The sequence below is a fragment of the Pleurodeles waltl genome, chromosome 7 (genome assembly GCF_031143425.1).
Source record: "Pleurodeles waltl isolate 20211129_DDA chromosome 7, aPleWal1.hap1.20221129, whole genome shotgun sequence".
NCBI lineage: Eukaryota > Metazoa > Chordata > Amphibia > Caudata > Salamandridae > Pleurodeles > Pleurodeles waltl.
In genome coordinates this window covers 593,110,403-593,128,982 of record NC_090446.1, presented here as the reverse complement: position 1 = coordinate 593,128,982, position 18,580 = coordinate 593,110,403, and the positions used below count along the sequence as shown (strand labels likewise).

General features: G+C 45.4%; 1 protein-coding gene across 3 annotated transcripts in view; it reads left to right on the top strand.

Moving 5' to 3' along the window:
• The window catches only part of FAM53C (family with sequence similarity 53 member C), a 110,337-nt gene that overhangs the window by 47,312 nt on the left and 44,445 nt on the right, over positions 1-18,580 (top strand). For all 3 annotated transcript variants that reach the window (XM_069244441.1, XM_069244440.1, XM_069244442.1), the window contains exon 2: positions 4,134-4,359. In XM_069244441.1, the coding sequence (XP_069100542.1) occupies positions 4,282-4,359 (78 nt within the window). In that variant the 5' untranslated portion in view covers positions 4,134-4,281. The remainder of the gene's footprint in view (positions 1-4,133; positions 4,360-18,580) is intronic.

The following is an 18,580-nucleotide window of genomic DNA, read 5'->3' as shown; positions in this document are numbered from 1 at the left end:
ACTGGCAGTAGGACTGGGAGTTGAGCTTGACTCCATCCTCAACCCGAAAAGGCACCACAAGCTCATCTTTGATGATACCAGCCCAAACCAGTACTCCACCTCCACCTTGCTGGCGTCTGAGTCGGACTGGAGCTCTCTGCCCTTTACCAATCCAGCCACGGGCCCATCCATCTGGCCCATCAAGACTCACTCTCATTTCATCAGTCCATAAAACCTTAGAAAAATCAGTCTTGAGATATTTCTTGGCCCAGTCTTGACGTTTCAGCTTGTGTGTCTTGTTCAGTGGTGGTCGTCTTTCAGCCTTTCTTACCTTGGCCATGTCTCCGAGTATTGCACACCTTGTGCTTTTGGGCACTCCAGTGATGTTGCAGCTCTGAAATATGGCCAAACTGGTGGCAAGTGGCATCGTGGCAGCTGCACGCTTGACTTTTCTCAGTTCATGGGCAGTTATTTTGCGCCTTGGTTTTTCCACACGCTTCTTGCGACCCTGTTGACTATTTTGAATGAAACGCTTGATTGTTCGATGATCACGCTTCAGAAGCTTTGCAATTTTAAGAGTGCTGCATCCCTCTGCAAGATATCTCACTATTTTTGACTTTTCTGAGCCTGTCAAGTCCTTCTTTTGACCCATTTTGCCAAAGGAAAGGAAGTTGCCTAATAATTATGCACACCTGATATAGGGTGTTGATGTCATTAGACCACACCCCTTCTCATTACAGAGATGCACATTACCTAATATGCTTAATTGGTAGTAGGCTTTCGAGCCTATACAGCTTGGAGTAAGACAACCTGCATAAAGAGGATGATGTGGTCAAAATACTCATTTGCCTAATAATTCTGCACTCCCTGTGTGTATATATATATATATTTAATTTGCCAAGCTCTATAGATAATTTGGTGTATTATTGCTCACTGCTACATCATTGTCAGACATTACAACCAACATTTTCTTGTGGAGGAACTACTGTAATGTCTTAGGTGTGTTCTAAGATTGCTGTGGTTTAATCCAAGGAGGAAATGGTTATTATTTCACTTTTTTGACCCTTTAAAATCTCTTGTGTTTGTCATCCTGCTCTAGGAGTTGATATGACAGCCTTTACCTTTTTCTTCTTAAAGGTCCCTTGATCTACAAAATAGAAATCTACTTTAAAGTAGTAGAAGAATCAGTCTGCCAAATCTGTCAACTAAACATATTAGTCCATGGGTCAAAGTACTCCTCTCAAATTCAAGAGTTGTTTTTTAACAGCAAACGTTTCCTGGACCCAACAAGTATTTTTAAAAGAATCCTCCCGTGCATCCAAGTGCGCAATCAGTTGATGTGAAGCAGTCTTCGTGAGAGACCATCTTTTTGAATAGTGGATTTACCTCTCCGTCCGTGATCCTGGAATCCTTGTTTTAAATATTTTTTTAATTAGTCTGTAAATAAGGGGTCATCGGTTATGCCTACCATAGAGGGACTGATTTACCTAATGGTGAGAAAGGTTGAGGTGCAGTGTTTGTGGGTGCAAATATATGCCGCATGATGGCTCAGCTCGATGCCAGTGGAACTGAAGTGGCACTAAGTTCAGTGCAATGTTTCTCTTGGCTTTTTTTAAAAAAAAAATATTTCCTTTATGTGCTTTGAGATACAATGACATCTTGTCTAACACTGATTCTGGTCACTGTTTTTCTTAGTTTCTTGGAAACCCTTTTGCCTACTATGAACTGCTAGAATTGGTGTTTTTGGGAGGGTTATTTGGTGTAGCTGCATCTCATTTAGGAAAAGCCAGTAATTTGTACATAGGCACTAGAAAATTGCTGGCTCAGCCTCCCACTTACTTGTGAAGACCTAACCCTTGCCTGGGAGGGGTATCCAGGGACGAACTCTGCTCTGGGATATCTTCACACTCTTACTAGCAATGAAAAGGTTGTTTTATACCCTTTTGCTTTCAGTGAATTCTCACCAAGTGTGTTAAGCCTTTTTATCTGGGTCCTCTTACCACCATTGGTTCCTTCGTGGTATGTCTTGTAGCTATGGCTTAATTTTGATGTTGGTGTGCCTTTGCTACTACTGTAACTAATAGCATTTATATAGCGCTTACTAACACTAACCAAGCACTGAATGGCGAGTAGCACATTATTCCAGAACACATGGTTGGTTAGTTAAATTAGTGGTGGTGTTGGTTATTGGGATTAGGCATGTGTTCTCAAACTAAGAAAAATCATACATTTACTTCAGTTTCTTGGTGGTCAATTACATTCTTACCAGTTGGGTGTGGTCATTAATAGGGGCTATAGATTCAGGCAAGGGGGTTTGTGGGGTGAGTAGGCTGGCAGAGGTTATGTTGGTTTGCAGGTACATATTTGTTGTCTTTAAAAAAAGAGAGAGCTATGAAATGAGGTGGTGTTTGCAGAATGACAAAATGAGGTTAAGACCGAGAATGAAGCAGCTATACTCAGAAATAGAAGGTATACAAAGGATGGAAGGGAAGGAGAAGGTCCAGAAAGAAAGGTATTAATTAGCCTGAAGTCAAAGCCATTTTTTTTGTGTTGGGTTATAGAAGTGTAGTGGGAGACACTTTCTGAGGATGCACTGCAGCTACTTTACAATTGTCATGTTGAAAGATCTTCTCAAAAGGTAGCTTAGTTGTGTAGTTAAGGTGTACGTAAGATGGTGGACAAAAGTAAGTAACTTGCGTAAAAGGCGATTCAGTAATCACACATGATAAATGAAATGCCCAGTCAGACTTTTAGCTTCAGAAAAGGCCAGATGTCATTTTAGTATGAAATAGTGGGTGAGCTAAAATGAGCAGTTCCAACGAAAACCAGGTGGCCCTTCTGCAGCTGAGATATAGCACATATATTATTTTAGCGCATATGTGATGAGGGTTTTTTGTCTATTTGACTTTGGAGTCTGTGAGAATTGTTGTTCTTTTGGATCGCAAATGCCAAGACACCAAGCACGGAACCAAACTTGATCTCAGATGGCTACGCATCTTCCTTCTTTCTGAGCTTCTCTGCAGTCCAGTGTTAAAGTTAACCGTAGCACCAAATCTAACACTCCTGCGTACGGAAGATGTCAAAACCGCTGCAAGGTAGACCAATACACTCAAAGTACAGTCAGTGAGTGGTGTATTAAAGTCTCCAGTGTCTGTATTAGGGGGCGGTCAGACACCACTCGTGTCCCCTTGCGACTCCAACTGTTTGCAATGCAGTTCATGTTGTAAAGAGATTTTGTTAGTACTATGAGGCAAATGACCAAGGGTGATCTGATCCCCTATCTTGCTTGGTCCTGCTCAAGGTTTCTGAGACTTCAGGCCCAGACCTACAGCCAAATGTCTTGTTGCTTCTGTCCTAGATTGAAGATGAGGGTTGTCTTTGGTAGTGGTTTGTTTTTGGGCATCAGGGGGGTAGCATATTCTCTGTGAGCTTGGCCTATAAATATAGAGAGAGTTAACAATTGACTGGATGATCCTTGCACTCAACATTTGGGGTTTGTTGGGTCAGCTGGGGATAACTGTAAGTTTGAACCTTATTTGATGCATTTTGTGGACAGTGTACAAGGATCAAGCTTTAATTACAAGAAATTAGGGCGTTTGAGTGCCTTGAGGTTATTTCTAGTGTATCACTGTTGGATGAGAAAACAGCAGCTTTGCTTCAAAAGTTTGAAGGGCAGTGGGTGAGACCTAGGAGTGAGGGTGGTATCTGTACTACAGTATCTTGCAGGTTGGAAAAAAGGATGTGCTGCAAAAGTAGTTGAATACTAAGTGTCGTATCCGATCTAATACACCAAACTAGCCTCTTATATCGAAGCAAGTAGTGATGGTTCTTAAGTACTGTAGAGCGAGGTATGGGGTAGATTGGCATGTCATGGAAGTTCTGCTTTTGTGGGGTCTTGCAGGCTGCGAGGTTTTATTTCTGGACAGGCAGGCATACCCTTTGAAGGAATGGGGAACAGGCTATAATTTAGTTGTGTGTTATATATTTATTTTTTTGTGACTTTTTGCCTTGTGAATTCTGCTCTGAAGCTTTCTGTATAGCAGTGCTGCTGATTGTGGCATCTTTTTTTATTCCTGCTCCGATTTTGCTCTTGTAGGTTAGTGCTGGGTTAGGATAGCCTTGGTCCTTCCTGAATGATTCTCTTTATTTTGCAGACTGCAGTGATGGAGTGATGTGATCGGCCAGCACTGCCCAGTCCCAGCTGTGGCAGTAGTATGGCCGTGACGGAAAAGTGGCGCTCCTAAAGGAGGGCGCTACTGTGGGTGAGCAGCGCCCCGACACCAATAACCACTCCAAGACACCATGATCTCCCTAATCACAGAGCAACTGCAGAAACAGAGTCTGGAGGAACTGAAATGCAAGTCGTTCAGTATCAGCCTGGTGAGTATTTATGTAGTGCTGACATTCATATGAAGGTTTTTTGTAATGATCCATGTCATCTGTACCATTGATTCTTCCGTGACCACAGTGTGCTCACCTACATCTGAACACAACCAACACCACCCCACTGCCATGTTTCCATACTACAGGTTTAAAACTATTCAACACGCAAACTAAAGTACTCTTTGCCCTAAATCCTGAGATAAATACAATGTAAAATTGAATAGCTGTTTTACAACGGGGTTTTTATTTGGGGGGAGGGGTGTATGTTCTCAAACAGTCTGTCACTTGCCTGGTGAAGATTCTAATGTACCACGAGTAAGTATCCTTCATCACCCTTGTGTCATTCCTTTGAATATATCCCCAGTTCTGGAATTTGATGTAGCCAAAAAACTATATTTGATGCCTTTCTGAAAAGTTAGTTTGTTTCCTTCTTGTAGGTAACCGTGGAAAAAGAATTAATTGTACACCTGTAAGGGATTGAAGCAAACCTCCTCGGCTAGTTGGCGGCATTTCGATACCACAAAGAATATAACAGGCTTCAGTGCCCAGGCATGTGTTAAAATGGAGGACTCGAGGGAAGAAAGGTGTCTGAATGGTTCTGTCCCTCTTCAGTGACATTAGTCAGTTAGGGTTTGACCTTTCTCTATGTTCCTAGTCTAGATCAGATTCCCAAAAGGAATCCCTTCAGTTTTTGACATAAGGACTGGACCAAGGCTATCCTTTAGCCAAACCCTCTGTATTAACGGAATTCATGAAACCCTCACTACAGGTATCGGTTGGGAGGCTGTGTCTGATCCCTGACTGCAAGCGGGCAGGCAACCTTTGTCTATTCCATCTTTTTTTTTTTTTTTTTTTTTTTTTTTTTCGATGGTGTGTGCTTGTGTTTTTTTTTTTTTTTTTTTTTTTTTTTTAAACAGGTATTTTTGCTCGCCTTCTAGCCAGTCCTACTCCATCTTTTGACTGAGGAAGTTCTGCAACTTTCCCTTAGCAATGAGCTTAGTTTAAACAAGTGCCATGTACTAGTTTGCTGTTTCTCTCAAGGTGTTTTGCATCAAAGATAAATAAAAGTTCAACTTTTATTGTCATAAACAGTCAAGCCTGTTTTTGAAAACACAGCAGCAGGTCTTTCCCCACAATTAAAAAGTGTGGTGATTGATTAGCTGAGTAGGTGCACTTGGAGATGGCCAGTAGGTCAGGGCCCCATACACCCTTTCTTTAAAAGGTGACTGGCATCCTGGTTTCAGAACTTTAGTCACCCACTTTCTAGCAACAGTTCTGTGTTTGTGCTTTTTGAATTTGTTTTGGAAGGTTTCGAAAACTGTTAATATGTGCTTTTTTTTTCCCCCTCTCCATTTTCTGATTTTTATTTTATTTTTTTATTATATATATATATTATTTTTTTGTGACAGTGCAAAGATGTCACCAGCTGTCACTCTTGCTGCTTCACCTCTTCAAAAACATGTTGCCCCTTCTTGGTCTCTGATTCTCATGTGGACATTTTTAGGTTTGCTGTTGGATTAACTTCTTTGTTTATAATTGCTTCCATCATTTTCTAATGCAGGGTGCCAATTCCCTACCTCCTGTTATATTGACATGGTATCACTTGTCAGTGCGTTCTTTGTCCCTTGGAGTTTTTTTTCTCTCACTAAGTTGTATTAACATTGATCCCCTCAGGGGTACTGCTACCCTGTCTCTGCCCATTGTAGTACTGGGTTTTGGTAATCTGTATCCTGTGGGATGATCATGACGAGACCGGCTAAGGTCTTAGCATGTCTCAGTGTCAAAAGCAGGGGTGGCAAGGAATCATAGATTAGTGCTTACCAAGGCTTTTCCTGTGGGATCCCAAACTTAAGGAGCCTTTTTCTTAAAATAGGTTAGTTGTAGTCTAGATACCATGTTGGCTGGGGTTCTGCCAGTACAGGGATGCAGTGGATTCATGGGCTTCGCTCAGTACCAAGAAGCAATTGGAATCTTGCGCCTTGGTCCAACTACATCTTCAAATGTTTACATCATTGTAACTAAAGGGGGAGAGAAATTCTAACAGTTCTTAAATCAAGGGTGACCAGCAACATCCAAGGTGGCATAACTCCTAAAACTGGTCTCAAGAGAAGTGTCCCCTCTAGAGTTGGCTGAAGACTGATGCAGGGTAAAAGATCTTTGGTGAGCTGCACACCCTGGGGGGGGGGGGGACAGGCAGTTCTTCTTTGTGACCAGCTCACTACAATCTGTCCCGAATTGATTACTTCCTTGCTCCAGTGGGGACAATTAGACAGGTGTATGAATGTGCAATACTTGCTGCCAGGGATTTCAGACCACCCTCCGTTGGCTGTGTCATGAGCTTGGTAAGGCTTACGGGCCAGGAGTGGTGGCTGGATTCTTACGGAGTGGTCCTTGAAATGCCACACTCAGAATACCATGGAGACCTACTTTAAGGATAACAAAGGTTCTGTGCCAACAGGATTGTAATGTGGGAGGCCTATAAAAAACAATGTTGTGCAAGGCTGGCAAACAATCCTTATGGTGGGTTAAAAAAAAAAAAGAGTAAGGGGGTGAGCCGGCAGAGAAAAACTGTTGGCCCGGGAGGCCCAATAAACAGCACACTCCGGTGAGGAGTTAGCTGTCCATATTGAGGCTTCGAGGGATGCCTGTCCAGAGTTGACCCACCAGGAAGCTTGGGGTCCCTGTTCTGCGCTAAGAAACATAGATTGCACAAAGTTGGGAAAACTGCTGGGAAGCTGCTAGCGTGAAAGGAAGGTACCAAAGATACTGACTGGGTGGGGGACCAAGGGGGATGGACATGGGAGAAACTGCCCCAGAGATTGTGCAGGCTTTCACAAGACACCTGGCAGATCTCTCTGCTCGGGACAGACGCCAATCTGGACAGTTGAACAGGGTTCTTTGGGATGTCCCAGTGGTGAGACTAGAAGAGGGGGCGGCAAAATCCCATTGATGGGCACCCTCCCGAGGGGGGGTGGGGGGGGGGGGAATAATGGAAGCACTGGCACAGCTGAAGGGGGGCAGTCACTCGGCCCTAACTGGTTCCCAGCAGAATACTTTTGCTGTGTGAAGCAGCTGGTGGTGCAACCATGCACACACAATACAATGTACATGAAGGCGTGATCCAAAGAAATACTACCCGCAGATCTTCACCAAGCAGGTATAGTTTTGGTCCATAAGCAGACAAACCTGCAGAGTCCGGTTCCTCTTATCAGCTAATCTCTCTTCTCCTTATCGAGACCAAGGTCCTGGCAAAGGTCTTGGTTAATTCCTTGTTGCTGGTGATATAAACCATTGTGATGCCACAGCAATAGGGCTTCGTGCTGTACAGGTCTACCAAGCATAATCTGACGCCTCTTAAGATGTTTTCCCTGTGAGTTGCATACAGGAGCTGGTGATGCTGCTGGCACTGTACGCCGGCAAGGCATTTGATTATTTGGATTGGCCATACTTTGTCTCTCCTGGAGATGCTAGTCTTTGGTCCTTCCATTTGAGCCTGGGTTTGGTTAATATACACAAGCCCCACAGACCGTGTCCAGGTTATCAGTACTCTCTCTGCGAGCTTTGCATTGGAGAGCTGGACAAAGCAGGGCTGCCTGCTGTCCCCACTCCTCCTTGCAGTAACCATGCAACCATGCAACCATTGGCAAGTTAGATCCACAGCAACATCTTGGTGCATGGCCTCCGTTGACTGAGATGATGTCTGGCTGTATGCAGGCGACAACCTATTATACTTGACCGAGCCAGAGAGATCCATCAAGAGGATTTTGGAGATTTTCAACGTGTTTGGCTCTTACTCTGGGCTACACGTAAACTGGGACAAATCTTTTCTCTACCTGCTCTTGCGATGGCAGTCCAGCGACAACTGGAGAGGTTGATGGGTGTATATTCAGATACCCGGGCATCCATATCAACCAAGAGCGCCAGTTATTCTATAACAATAACTTGAACAGGTTGTTGAGAGAATGTGGACGTGATGTGGGTCGATGGAGTGGACATCTATTCTCTGCTGGGTTGTGCTGCACACTATAGGGTGATGTACGTTCTCTGATTCCTATACGCCCCCCCAACATTGATTGTTTGAGGTCCCGGATGGGTCCAAGCAAGTGACGGCCACAACAAGATTGCTGCTGTAGGACAGTGGGCCCCCGAGAATGTCTGTCTCGACCAGAAAGTTGTTAGATGGAGGTATAGCTCTCCTGGAGCTTCGCCTATATTATTGGGCAGCACAGCTGGTACTGGCCAACGATTGGTTGTTTACAGAGCGGGGGTGGGAGGGGGCCCACTTTGACGGCAAATCGGAGAGCAAAGGCACCAGGGAGCTACACCAAGCAACTATAGGTAAAAGGGCGTTTGATGCACCTCCCCTCTCCCACGAGCATGGTGCTCCATGCTTGGAGAAGGGCCACAAAATGTATCTGATGGCAGGGAGTTCTCACACTGGAAGCTCCCCTCTGAAAGGCAGATATATTGGCACCACTACAGAGAGTTGAGGGGTGAACTAAATGGTACCTGGTAGGGATCTCAAAGCTTGGACATAAGGAATACAAGGGGCCCAGTACCCTTTACAGGTGGAATATGAATTGGTGGGGAATCAATACCTCCTCTGTGTTCAGATTCAGCACCTCATTAGTGGATATGTAGGCCAGGTTGAGGAAATCCCAAACGAGAGCCCTCCAAAGTTTTTGGTGCATTGCACCCCTCTCCGCAGACATGCCATAACCGCAGTCTACAACACCCTGTTGGTCAGCAGTACCCTTCCGCTTCAAGCCCCAAGAGGTGGGACGGAGACCTACGTAGGCTTGAACGAGTGGGGTGAAGCCTATCGTTACCCAGGTGAGGTGGCAATCCGAGTAAACTTTAGGCTTGTACAACTCAAAATACTTCACAGGCATACTGTACGAGGTCACAACTCTAGGCTATGGGTGGTGCCCATCAGAATGGTGCTTGAGGGGCTGCTTGATCCAGGGCACATTGATTCACACAATATGGTAGGGTCCTGAACTGCGGCCCTTCTTGGTGGGTGTAGGGAATAGGGTGTCTGGGGTTATAGACAACACACTTGATCTCACGCCAGAACTAATCATGTTAGGCATCTGGGGTGAAAAATCATTAGGTAAGTTTACCCATTTGTTCTGCAAAATGACTATAATGGTGAGTAAGCACAATGTGATTACAAAATGGATTAGTCCTGGGGTTCCAAGGGTTGTAGACTGGGAATGTAACATGGACTAGTGTATGAGAGTGGTGGGCCTTCCCAAATAAATTTGACAAATCTGAGGAGTGTGGAAGTCCTGAAGCGAGGACGTGGAGTGAGATCCTGAGGGAGTGAGGAATACCAGTCAAACAGGACTTCTCAAAGTGACATTTGCCCCCAGGAGAGCAGTGGACCTGGGTCACCACACCACCGGTTATTAATTTGGGAGTTGAAGGAATTGATGGACTCCGAGACCTGTATGAGATCTGGGGGTTGTGGGGGGCATGGGGAGTGTCCCCTTGGTTGCCATGGTATGCCTAATTGGGGGAGGGGGCCTAAGTGGGAGGAGGGCGGGACTATTCAAGAATCCTTTGTGTTAGTTTTAGCAACTTTACCTTGAAACTCAATAAAATATTTAAAAAAAAAAAAAACAAAATGTAAAACTGAAGCAGGCTGCCTTGGAGTACCTGACCAATTTTAAGCCATAGGTGCTTACGAGTGATGCTGTCCTCGAAAGTGTCAGAATCCTGCCCACTTGGGATAGAGTATTGTCATTGCTTCTGAGTAGCACACTGCTTTGAGGTGTTCTGCTCACCAAGCTTCAGTCTGCTGGTGTTAATTTGGTTTAGGACCTGCTCCTCTCCTCGAGGGGCAGTAGAGTTTCCCAATTTTGTATGTGGTTCACAATAGCTAGTCTGCTCCAAATCCCAGGGCTTTTTATTGGCCCGTGGGGAAGACATCCCCCAGCAAGGTCCTGTCCAAACAAATACTACTTCTTTACCAGTGCATTCTTTCATTGGGTAATTCAAGTACAAAGAAACAATACTTTTGGTTTCCTTTGACTTACAACCAGTACCCACAGAGTTCAACTTAAAATGTCACATCCTACTTTACTCATGAGGGAGTGCCTCTTGAACCTTATCTCCCTTCTTCCTGCTCTTTTGAATGCAGGTAGTTAGACACCTTTTCATGGGGATCCAAGGGCAGTCTTTGGTTTGCCACTGGTGTGCCAGGGCCAGCAATACTGTTCCAATTCAGTTGAATTGGAGAATTGCACAGAAGTCCAGCAGTTCAGGATTACTAGAAGAGACAGATGTGATTGCAAACTGGGGTGCAGCATGACAGAGTAAATCACACAAACCAGTGCTGTTAACTTACTCAAGATGAAAGCCAGGAGATTTGAACCTTAATTTACAATGCTATTCTATGGCAGTATTTGTAGTTGTAATCGGTACTAGTCTATTATGGTCTTGTTTCTAGAATATGCTAGACAAAGAACTACAGTGCAGTACGTTTCTATATTTGGGCCTGTTTCCAATACCTCTAGGTGCAAACTGGCCAAATCGGTGGGCTACCTCAGCTGCTTGGATGTTTATTTACAAATCACTCTGGGGCAAGCATGGAGGTAAAATGAAAACTTGGACTGCTAGGCCGCTTGGTGAGTAGTTGATGTCCTGTATGCAGGCAGTTCAGTTGTAGACCAGTTGAGGCCCTAACTGGCCCAGTAATCATGCAGAAGCAGATATTGCACAGTCATTACCTAAAGTGAAGTCAACCAAATGTTGTTGACTCTTATCTCAAAGAAACAATCAATGTCCATATTTTCCAATTTGGGGGAGGTTGGGGGGGGGGGGGGGGGGGAGTCCCTTCTTGATTCAAAGGCTTTATCTGTACCGCCTGGGCTTAGGGACCCAACCATAACTTTAAAACTGTGTAGTCCCTGAAACTTTAAGGGCTAGCCAGAGGATAAAATGGCTGTGTATTGTGGACTGCAGCCAATGGGTACAAACCTGATGACTGCTGAGCAGGTTTATCCAAAATACATGCAGGAAAGTGTAGTGTTACTGGCGTTTCATCACCTTGGGGTCGTGCTTTTGAGTTGTGAGGGTTAAAAAGCCTGTAGTCCTGAACTATTGATTCACTTCCTCAATCAACTTGTTGCTTGACATGCGAGGGCTGTAATTTTCGCAGACAGTCCATGCACCACTAGCGGGTAAAATCTGTGGACTACTGCTGAATACTATATGGAGTGATGCAGCCCTCACACTGGACTAGCAGATTGTGAAGTCCACTGGGAGAAAACCCTAAGATGGCCAAATAAAAACCAAACAATTCAGCAATGTGCAGCTTTCACAAGCCATACTTTGGATCTTCCCCACAATTACCAATACATTCCACACCAGAGTTTTATAAACAGATTAGTAGCATTGGCGATCAGAGCATTCAAACAAATAAGGTGACTGAGCATGTTCTCAATAAAAAAAAAAAAATGCACCACCACAGACGCTACGGTATGATTTTTAAAAAATCACTTCAACTATTGAGTATATATATTATACGTTTTAGAGTTGTTCCCAGATCTGATGCAAAATAAGTCCATGCTTTATTCCAGTAAAAGGCAATTCTTAACTCTCTAGGGATGTGACTAAAGAAAACCGTGCCTTGTGGATGACTCTTGGCAAATTCTTAATTCTGTCTAGAGTTGACCAGTTTTAGTCCCCAAAATGCATTTTTGAGGTGTTATTGTATTGTAATGCAGCCTGTGCGTGCAAACAGTTTGAAGGATGTTGGCAGCATTTGATAAATGTAAAGGTTAATCAAGGATCAACATGTGCTAGATTTGTTTTACTTCTGAATTCGGCATTAGTATTACTGCCCAGATTTTGAAAGTGTAGCGCTAAAAGCATGCTTGCTTTCTTTGAGCAACAGGTAAGAGTAAGGCACTGCCACTGGAAAACAAATAGTGGGCATGATCAAATAAACTGTACAGTAAACACAGTGGTTGGGCATTGTGTTCCTGAAAAACGTAAAGGTTTTCATTCCTTTTAATTGCCAAAGTGTTCAGGTATCACTTGGTCCGATATTGACCACCTGCTAAATAGAAGGATAACCTCAATCTTGTGAAGTCTATTAAAACCTCAAATGTAAGTTTTTAATGGGCATGATCAGATAGATGGATTGATCTTATTTGTGCTTTCCTGCTTCATTGCAATGCACATCAGTTTGTTGCAGTTTTTGACTTCTCTGCCATATTCATGTTTTCACTCAAATTTGGAAATGGTTGACTGAAAGGAAGGTGAGTTGTTAAAGGCTTTGTACAAGCCCCTGATCTCCAAATGCTTTGTTGCAGGTATTTGGGTTTTGAAATCAAAACAGTAACTCATTCAAAATGGTTTCCCAAATAGATCTTTTGTTTTTCCTTTCCTTTTTTACAAAACCCATCTGAATGACAAACAAGGATGTCTAACTTCGAGGTCCTTGCTTTTGCTTCTAGCTCCATAAGCGCAGTACAGGAGTCACAAAGCATCTTACTGTACACATTTGTTGGCAACATTCTGCTTCTGGTGTGTGGGATAAACATTTATATAGAGCAAGTGAACTGCTTTGCTGTATCCATGGTACAAGGTAGTCTGATTCGGCTGTTGTAGGAAAGTGCACCTTTTTGACATGGTCACCCCCACTTGTTGCTTGATAATTGATGCAATTTTGACTGAAAGTGCTCTAGGTTCGTGTTAACCAGGTCCCCAGTGCCAGATCTCTTTCCCTACAACTATGCTATTGCTCCCCAATTGGAAATACCTTTAGCCCCCCTGAAAGTCCCTAGAAATGGTACCCCTGGTACCTAGGGCATGGGTACCAAAGAGGGTCCCCAAGGGCTGCAGCATTATTGTGCCATTCTCAAGGACCCCTCACCTAGCACATGCAGACTGCCATTGCAAGCTGTCTCTCTTGATGCAGCTAAAAGTGAAAACCTGACATTGCACTCCACCTGTGTGCCATGTCCCCTAACACTGTGTGCAATATATGCAAGTCATACCTACAGCAGGCCTTTCAGCCCTCAGGCAGGGTGCATTATATTTCAAATGATCACTTATCTACAAGAGCAAATATGCCCCTGCTTCGTCTTTGGCGATTCTTAGACATAGTGAGTGAACAGGAAAGCCTTTTTCTAAATACATGTACTGGACACTGGTCAGTACGAGTTCCCCCCAGCTACATGATGCTTTCACTGAAAATAAGGATGTTTGGTATCAAACACCTCGTATTAGTAAACCCTCACTGATGCCAGTGATGGATTTATTAATACATGCACCCAGAGGGCACCTTGGAGGTGCCCCTGAAAACCTACCAACTACCAGTGTGTAAACGGACTAGTTTTTAGCAAGCCTGCAACCACCAGGCACAATTTTGACCCCCAAGGGTTGAGCGCCTTTGCTCTTGGGCAGTCTGAAGCAAGGCCTACTCTGGGAGAGGTGCCTACACACCCCAACCAACAGGGGGACCTGTGAATCATCTTCATTCCAAGTAGAGGGCTTCAAAGGAGCCCACCCCCCTTGGTATGCAGATCTGGCTCCTCTCAAAGGAGAGATGACAACACCCCAACTCCGAGCACCCCCCACTTCTCACCCTAGAGACCATTTGGCACCTGGATAGGTGGGAGATTTAGTGTTCAGAAAGGTTTGTTCACTCCTAGAGTCAATTCCACCCTTTAAGGTGTGGTGCCTGATGTGAGCACAACATTTAGAAATCTGCCATCTTAGTGTTGGCAGATTAAGACACCTTGGGACAGGGTGTAGGAAGTTGGCTCTGTATATACTATTTCAAAGTAAGAAATAGTGTGCACATAGTCCAAGGGTTCCCCCTAAGAGGTAAGATAGTGGCAAAATTAGATAATTCTAATGCTCTATTTTGTGGTAGTCAATTAACAGAGGGAGATTAATTTATATAGGGCTGGCGCTCACGTCATGTCCATCATACATCCTATAATGTGCAAAATTCTAATATCGCAGTGCTCCCGGAAGGAGGATCCTCCCAATTCCTCTATTTTGTGTTAGTGTGGTTGAGCAGTAGGCTTATCAGAGGGTAGTGGTAAGCATTTGTTGTACACACAGACAGGCAGGCAATATATGAAGAACACACACTCAAAAGACTTACTCCAGGCCAATAGGTTTTTATAATGAAAAATATATTTTCTTAGTTTATTTTAAGACCCAAAGGTTCAAGATTTACAGTAAACACTTTAAATGTATGGTACTTCACTTAGATACTTTAGGAACTTTGAATAAAAACTATATCATATAGAGTCTTTGTAAAAATGGCAAGCTATTTTCAAAGTGGACACAGTCCAAAAATCAACAGTTCCTGGGGGAGGTATGTAAAGGTTAGATTAGTAGGTAAGTAAAACACTTAAGTCTCGGTTCTGGGGTATAGGCAGCCCACTGGTCGGGGTTACCACACCAGCAGCTCAGGGCCGGTCGGGTGCAGAGGTCAAATAGGTGCCCAAAACACATAGACTGGAACCGGAGCACCACTGTTCTCCATAGGTGCCTGTCAGCAGGTAAGTACCTGCGTCCTCGGGGGGACAGACCAGGGGGGCTTTGTAGAGCATTGGGGGGGACACAAGTAGGCACACAACACACCCTCAGCGGCGCAGGGGCGGCCGGGTGCAGTGTGCAAAGCAGGCGTCTGGTTTCAGGTAGGAAACAATGGAGGGACCCGGGGGTCACTCTAGCGGCGCAGGCAGGCACAGGGGGGGCTTCTTGGGACGGCCACCACCTGGGCAAGGTAGAGGGTCGTCTGGGGGTCACTCCTGCGCTGAGGTTCGGTTCGTTCAGGTCCTGGGGGCTGTGGGTGCAGTGTTGGTTCCAGGTGTCTGGTCCCTTCATACAGGCAGTCGCAGTCAGGGGGAGCCTCTGGATTCTCTGCTGGTGTCGCTGTGGAGTTCAGGGGGGGTCGTCTCTGGTTACTCATGGGCTCAGTCACCGGGGAGTCCTCCCTCTGGTGTTTGTTCTCTGGATCTCGAGCCAGGGGCGTCTGGTGCAGTGTGTGAAGTCTCACGCTTCCGGCGGGAAACGTGCAGTCTTTGAAAGTTGCAACTTTGTTGCAAAGAAGTAGCTGGTTAAGAACAGGGCCGCTGTTCACGGGAGTTTCTTGGTCCTTTAGTCCACGGCAGTCCTGAGGCTTCAGAGGTCGCTGGTCCCTGTCGGATGCGTCGCTAGAGCAGGTTTTCGAAGTTGGAGACCGGCCGGTAGGGCTGGGGCCAAAGCAGTTGTCGTCTTCCTCCTTCTCTGCAGGCTTGTAGGTCAGCAGTCCTTGTTTCTTCAGGTTTCAGGAATCTAGTTTCCTAGGTTCTGGGGAGCCCCTAAATACTGAATTTAGGGGTGTGTTTAGGTCTGGGAGGGCAGTAGCCAATGGCTACTGTCCTTGAGGGTGGCTACACCCTCTTTTCGCCTCCGCACATCCCTAATCCTATTGGGGGAATCCTCCAAAATCAAGATGGAGGATTTCTAAAGGCAGGGGTCACCTCAGCTCAGGACACCTTATGGGCTGTCCTGACTGGTAGGTGACTCCTCATTGTTTTTCTCATTATCTCCCCTGGACTTGCTGCCAAAAGTGGGGGCTGTGTCCAGGGGGGTGGGCATTTCCACTAGCTGGAGTGCCCTGGGGCATTGTAACACCAAGCTTGAGCCTTTGAGGTTCACTGCTAGTTGTTACAGTTCCTGCAGGGGGGAGGTGTTAAGCATCTCCATCCAGTGCAGGCTTTGTTTCTGGCCTCAGAGCACAGAGGCTCTCACCCCAGGGCGTCAAACTTGTCTCTCAGCAGCAGGCTGGCACAGACCAGTCAGTCCTGCACTGAAGGATTGGGTAAAATACAGGGGGAATCTTTAAGATGTCCTCTGTGTGCATTTTTTAATAAATCCAACACGGGTATCAGTGTGGGTTAATTACTCTGAGACGTTGGCTACCAAACTTCCCAGTATTCAGTGTAGCCATTATGGAGCTGTGGAGTTCGTTTTTTGACAAGCTCCCAGACCATATACTTAATATGGCCACACTGTACTTAGCGTCTACGAATAGACTTAGACGCTGTAGGGGCATATTGCTCATGCAGCTTTGCCCTCACCTGTGGTATAGTGCACCCTGCCTTAGGGCTGTGAGGCCTGCTAGAGGGGTGACTTACCTATGCCACAGGCAGTGTTTTGTGTGCATGGCATCCTGAGGGGGATGCCATGTCGACTTTGCCTTTTTCTCCCCACCAACACACACAATCTACAATGGCAGTGTTCATGTGTTAGGTGACGGGTCCCTTAGGGTGAACACAACATATGCTGCAGCCCTTAGGGACCTTCCCTAGTCACAGTGCCCTTGGTACCACTGGTACCTTTTACAAGGGACTTATCTGTGTGCCAGGGGTGTGCCAATTGTGGAAACAATGGTACATTTTAGGTCAGAACACTGGTGCTGGGCCATGGTTAGCAGGGTCCAAGCACACTTCTCAGTCAAGTCCGTATCAGGCAAAAAGTGGGGGATAACTGCAACAGGGAGCCATTTTCCTACACAGGGTTATGCTCATTTCCCACAAGAAGTGGTCATATAGGGGGTGTAGTAACCCCAGGGGTGCGTAGCCCATTGGCTACTACATTCCCTGAAATGCCTGGCACCAGGAAAACTGATTCCTACTGACCTACAAAGGACGACACTAAAAGCCACAAAACCAGACTGAGGAAGAAGCACCTGACTTGGATCCAGTCCTGCTGGCCTGTCTATTTGCCCCAAAGTTGACTCGTCGTGCAAGCAGTTGTGCCTCCAAAAGACTGGGAGGACTGCATGTCTTCAATATAGACCCATGGTCTCCTGTGGATCAGCAGAGCTGCTTCCCTGTGTATTGTAGGCACCCCCAAGAGACCTGAGAGGACTCTGGACAGCAAAAACCTGACACTGGAAAGCACCATTGTCACCTAGCCCAAATTGAAGTGTGCCAGCATGGTCCTCCTGATACAGATCCCACCTTTGACTTGCACACTGTGGACTGTCCAGTGCTGCTTGCAGCCTCTGTCTGCAGTCCTCAACCGTGAGTACTCCCGGTGGAGAAAACCAGACTCCTCAGGTCACCTCTGCACTCGTCTCTTGTGGAGAAGAGGGATGAAGGTGTCACCACATACCAGAGCGTCTCAAGACTTGAACCCACCTGTTGGTTCCTCTCAACTGGACTCCCTGTCAAAACCTGCAGCCTCTTTTCAACTGGACTGATCCCCATTGACTAACAGTGGGCACCTAACGCTGTACTACATCTCTGCACCTGGCCGAAAGTGCCTCCCGGTATGACCTGTTGGTGTGGTCCTGACTCTTGCCTAATACTTAAGTCCAGGAGATTGGTCCTGTAAGTGGCTTTATTTGTTGATGTCTAACACTCCTCTCTGATAAGCCTAAGGCTGCCCAACCACACTATTTGTTAAAAAGGTTCCTTGGGGTTGCTAGAGAAAGACCCTGTCTACTAGTAAGGAAACCCCTGGACTCTTTGCACAATATATAATTTTGATATGTGATATAAAGAGCCAACTTCCTACAAGTGTTGCAGGTCTTTCCCTGGAGTAGTCTGATCTAAACTTTCTGGAATTCTCTGGCTAAGGTGGCAAAAAAATGCATGTTTGAGGCCCTAGCTAGGCACTCGTTTTAACCCAGAACTGATGCAGCCACCACTTAATGTCCATGTTTCAATAGAGAATAGGGCACATTAGTGGATCATGCAGGTGTAACACCATTTCTTGGGGGTGACCATAAAATTTAGGAGGCAACGTGGCAGGGCCTCTTTCCTTGGACTGTCCTTTATTGCTCCTGTCATCTAAGATTATGAGACACTTCTCCCTATTGTATCTCGTACTCTGAACTCAATGGTCTTGATGAGTGTCTTCACATATCTATGCCTTACCTGCTAGATTAGCCCTCTACAAATAAATGTCCTCCTTGCAAGAGTACTTACTAGTGCAAGTATTGGTATACGATTGCCCATGCATATTTGAACCAAGCTAATTATAAAATGGCTTGCCACATAGGGAGAAATTCGATTATGTTAACCTTGTAAAACCACCATTTCTGGCCTTTCTGGCACGAATTTCCTCCTGTAAGCTATTGCTAGGGGGAAGTATCCTGACAGACTGTTTTTCCACTGACATTGAGAGGTAAGTGTTATCTAGACATAGCCTATCTGTTGTAGCATAGTACAGTACACAATTTGCATGTAGC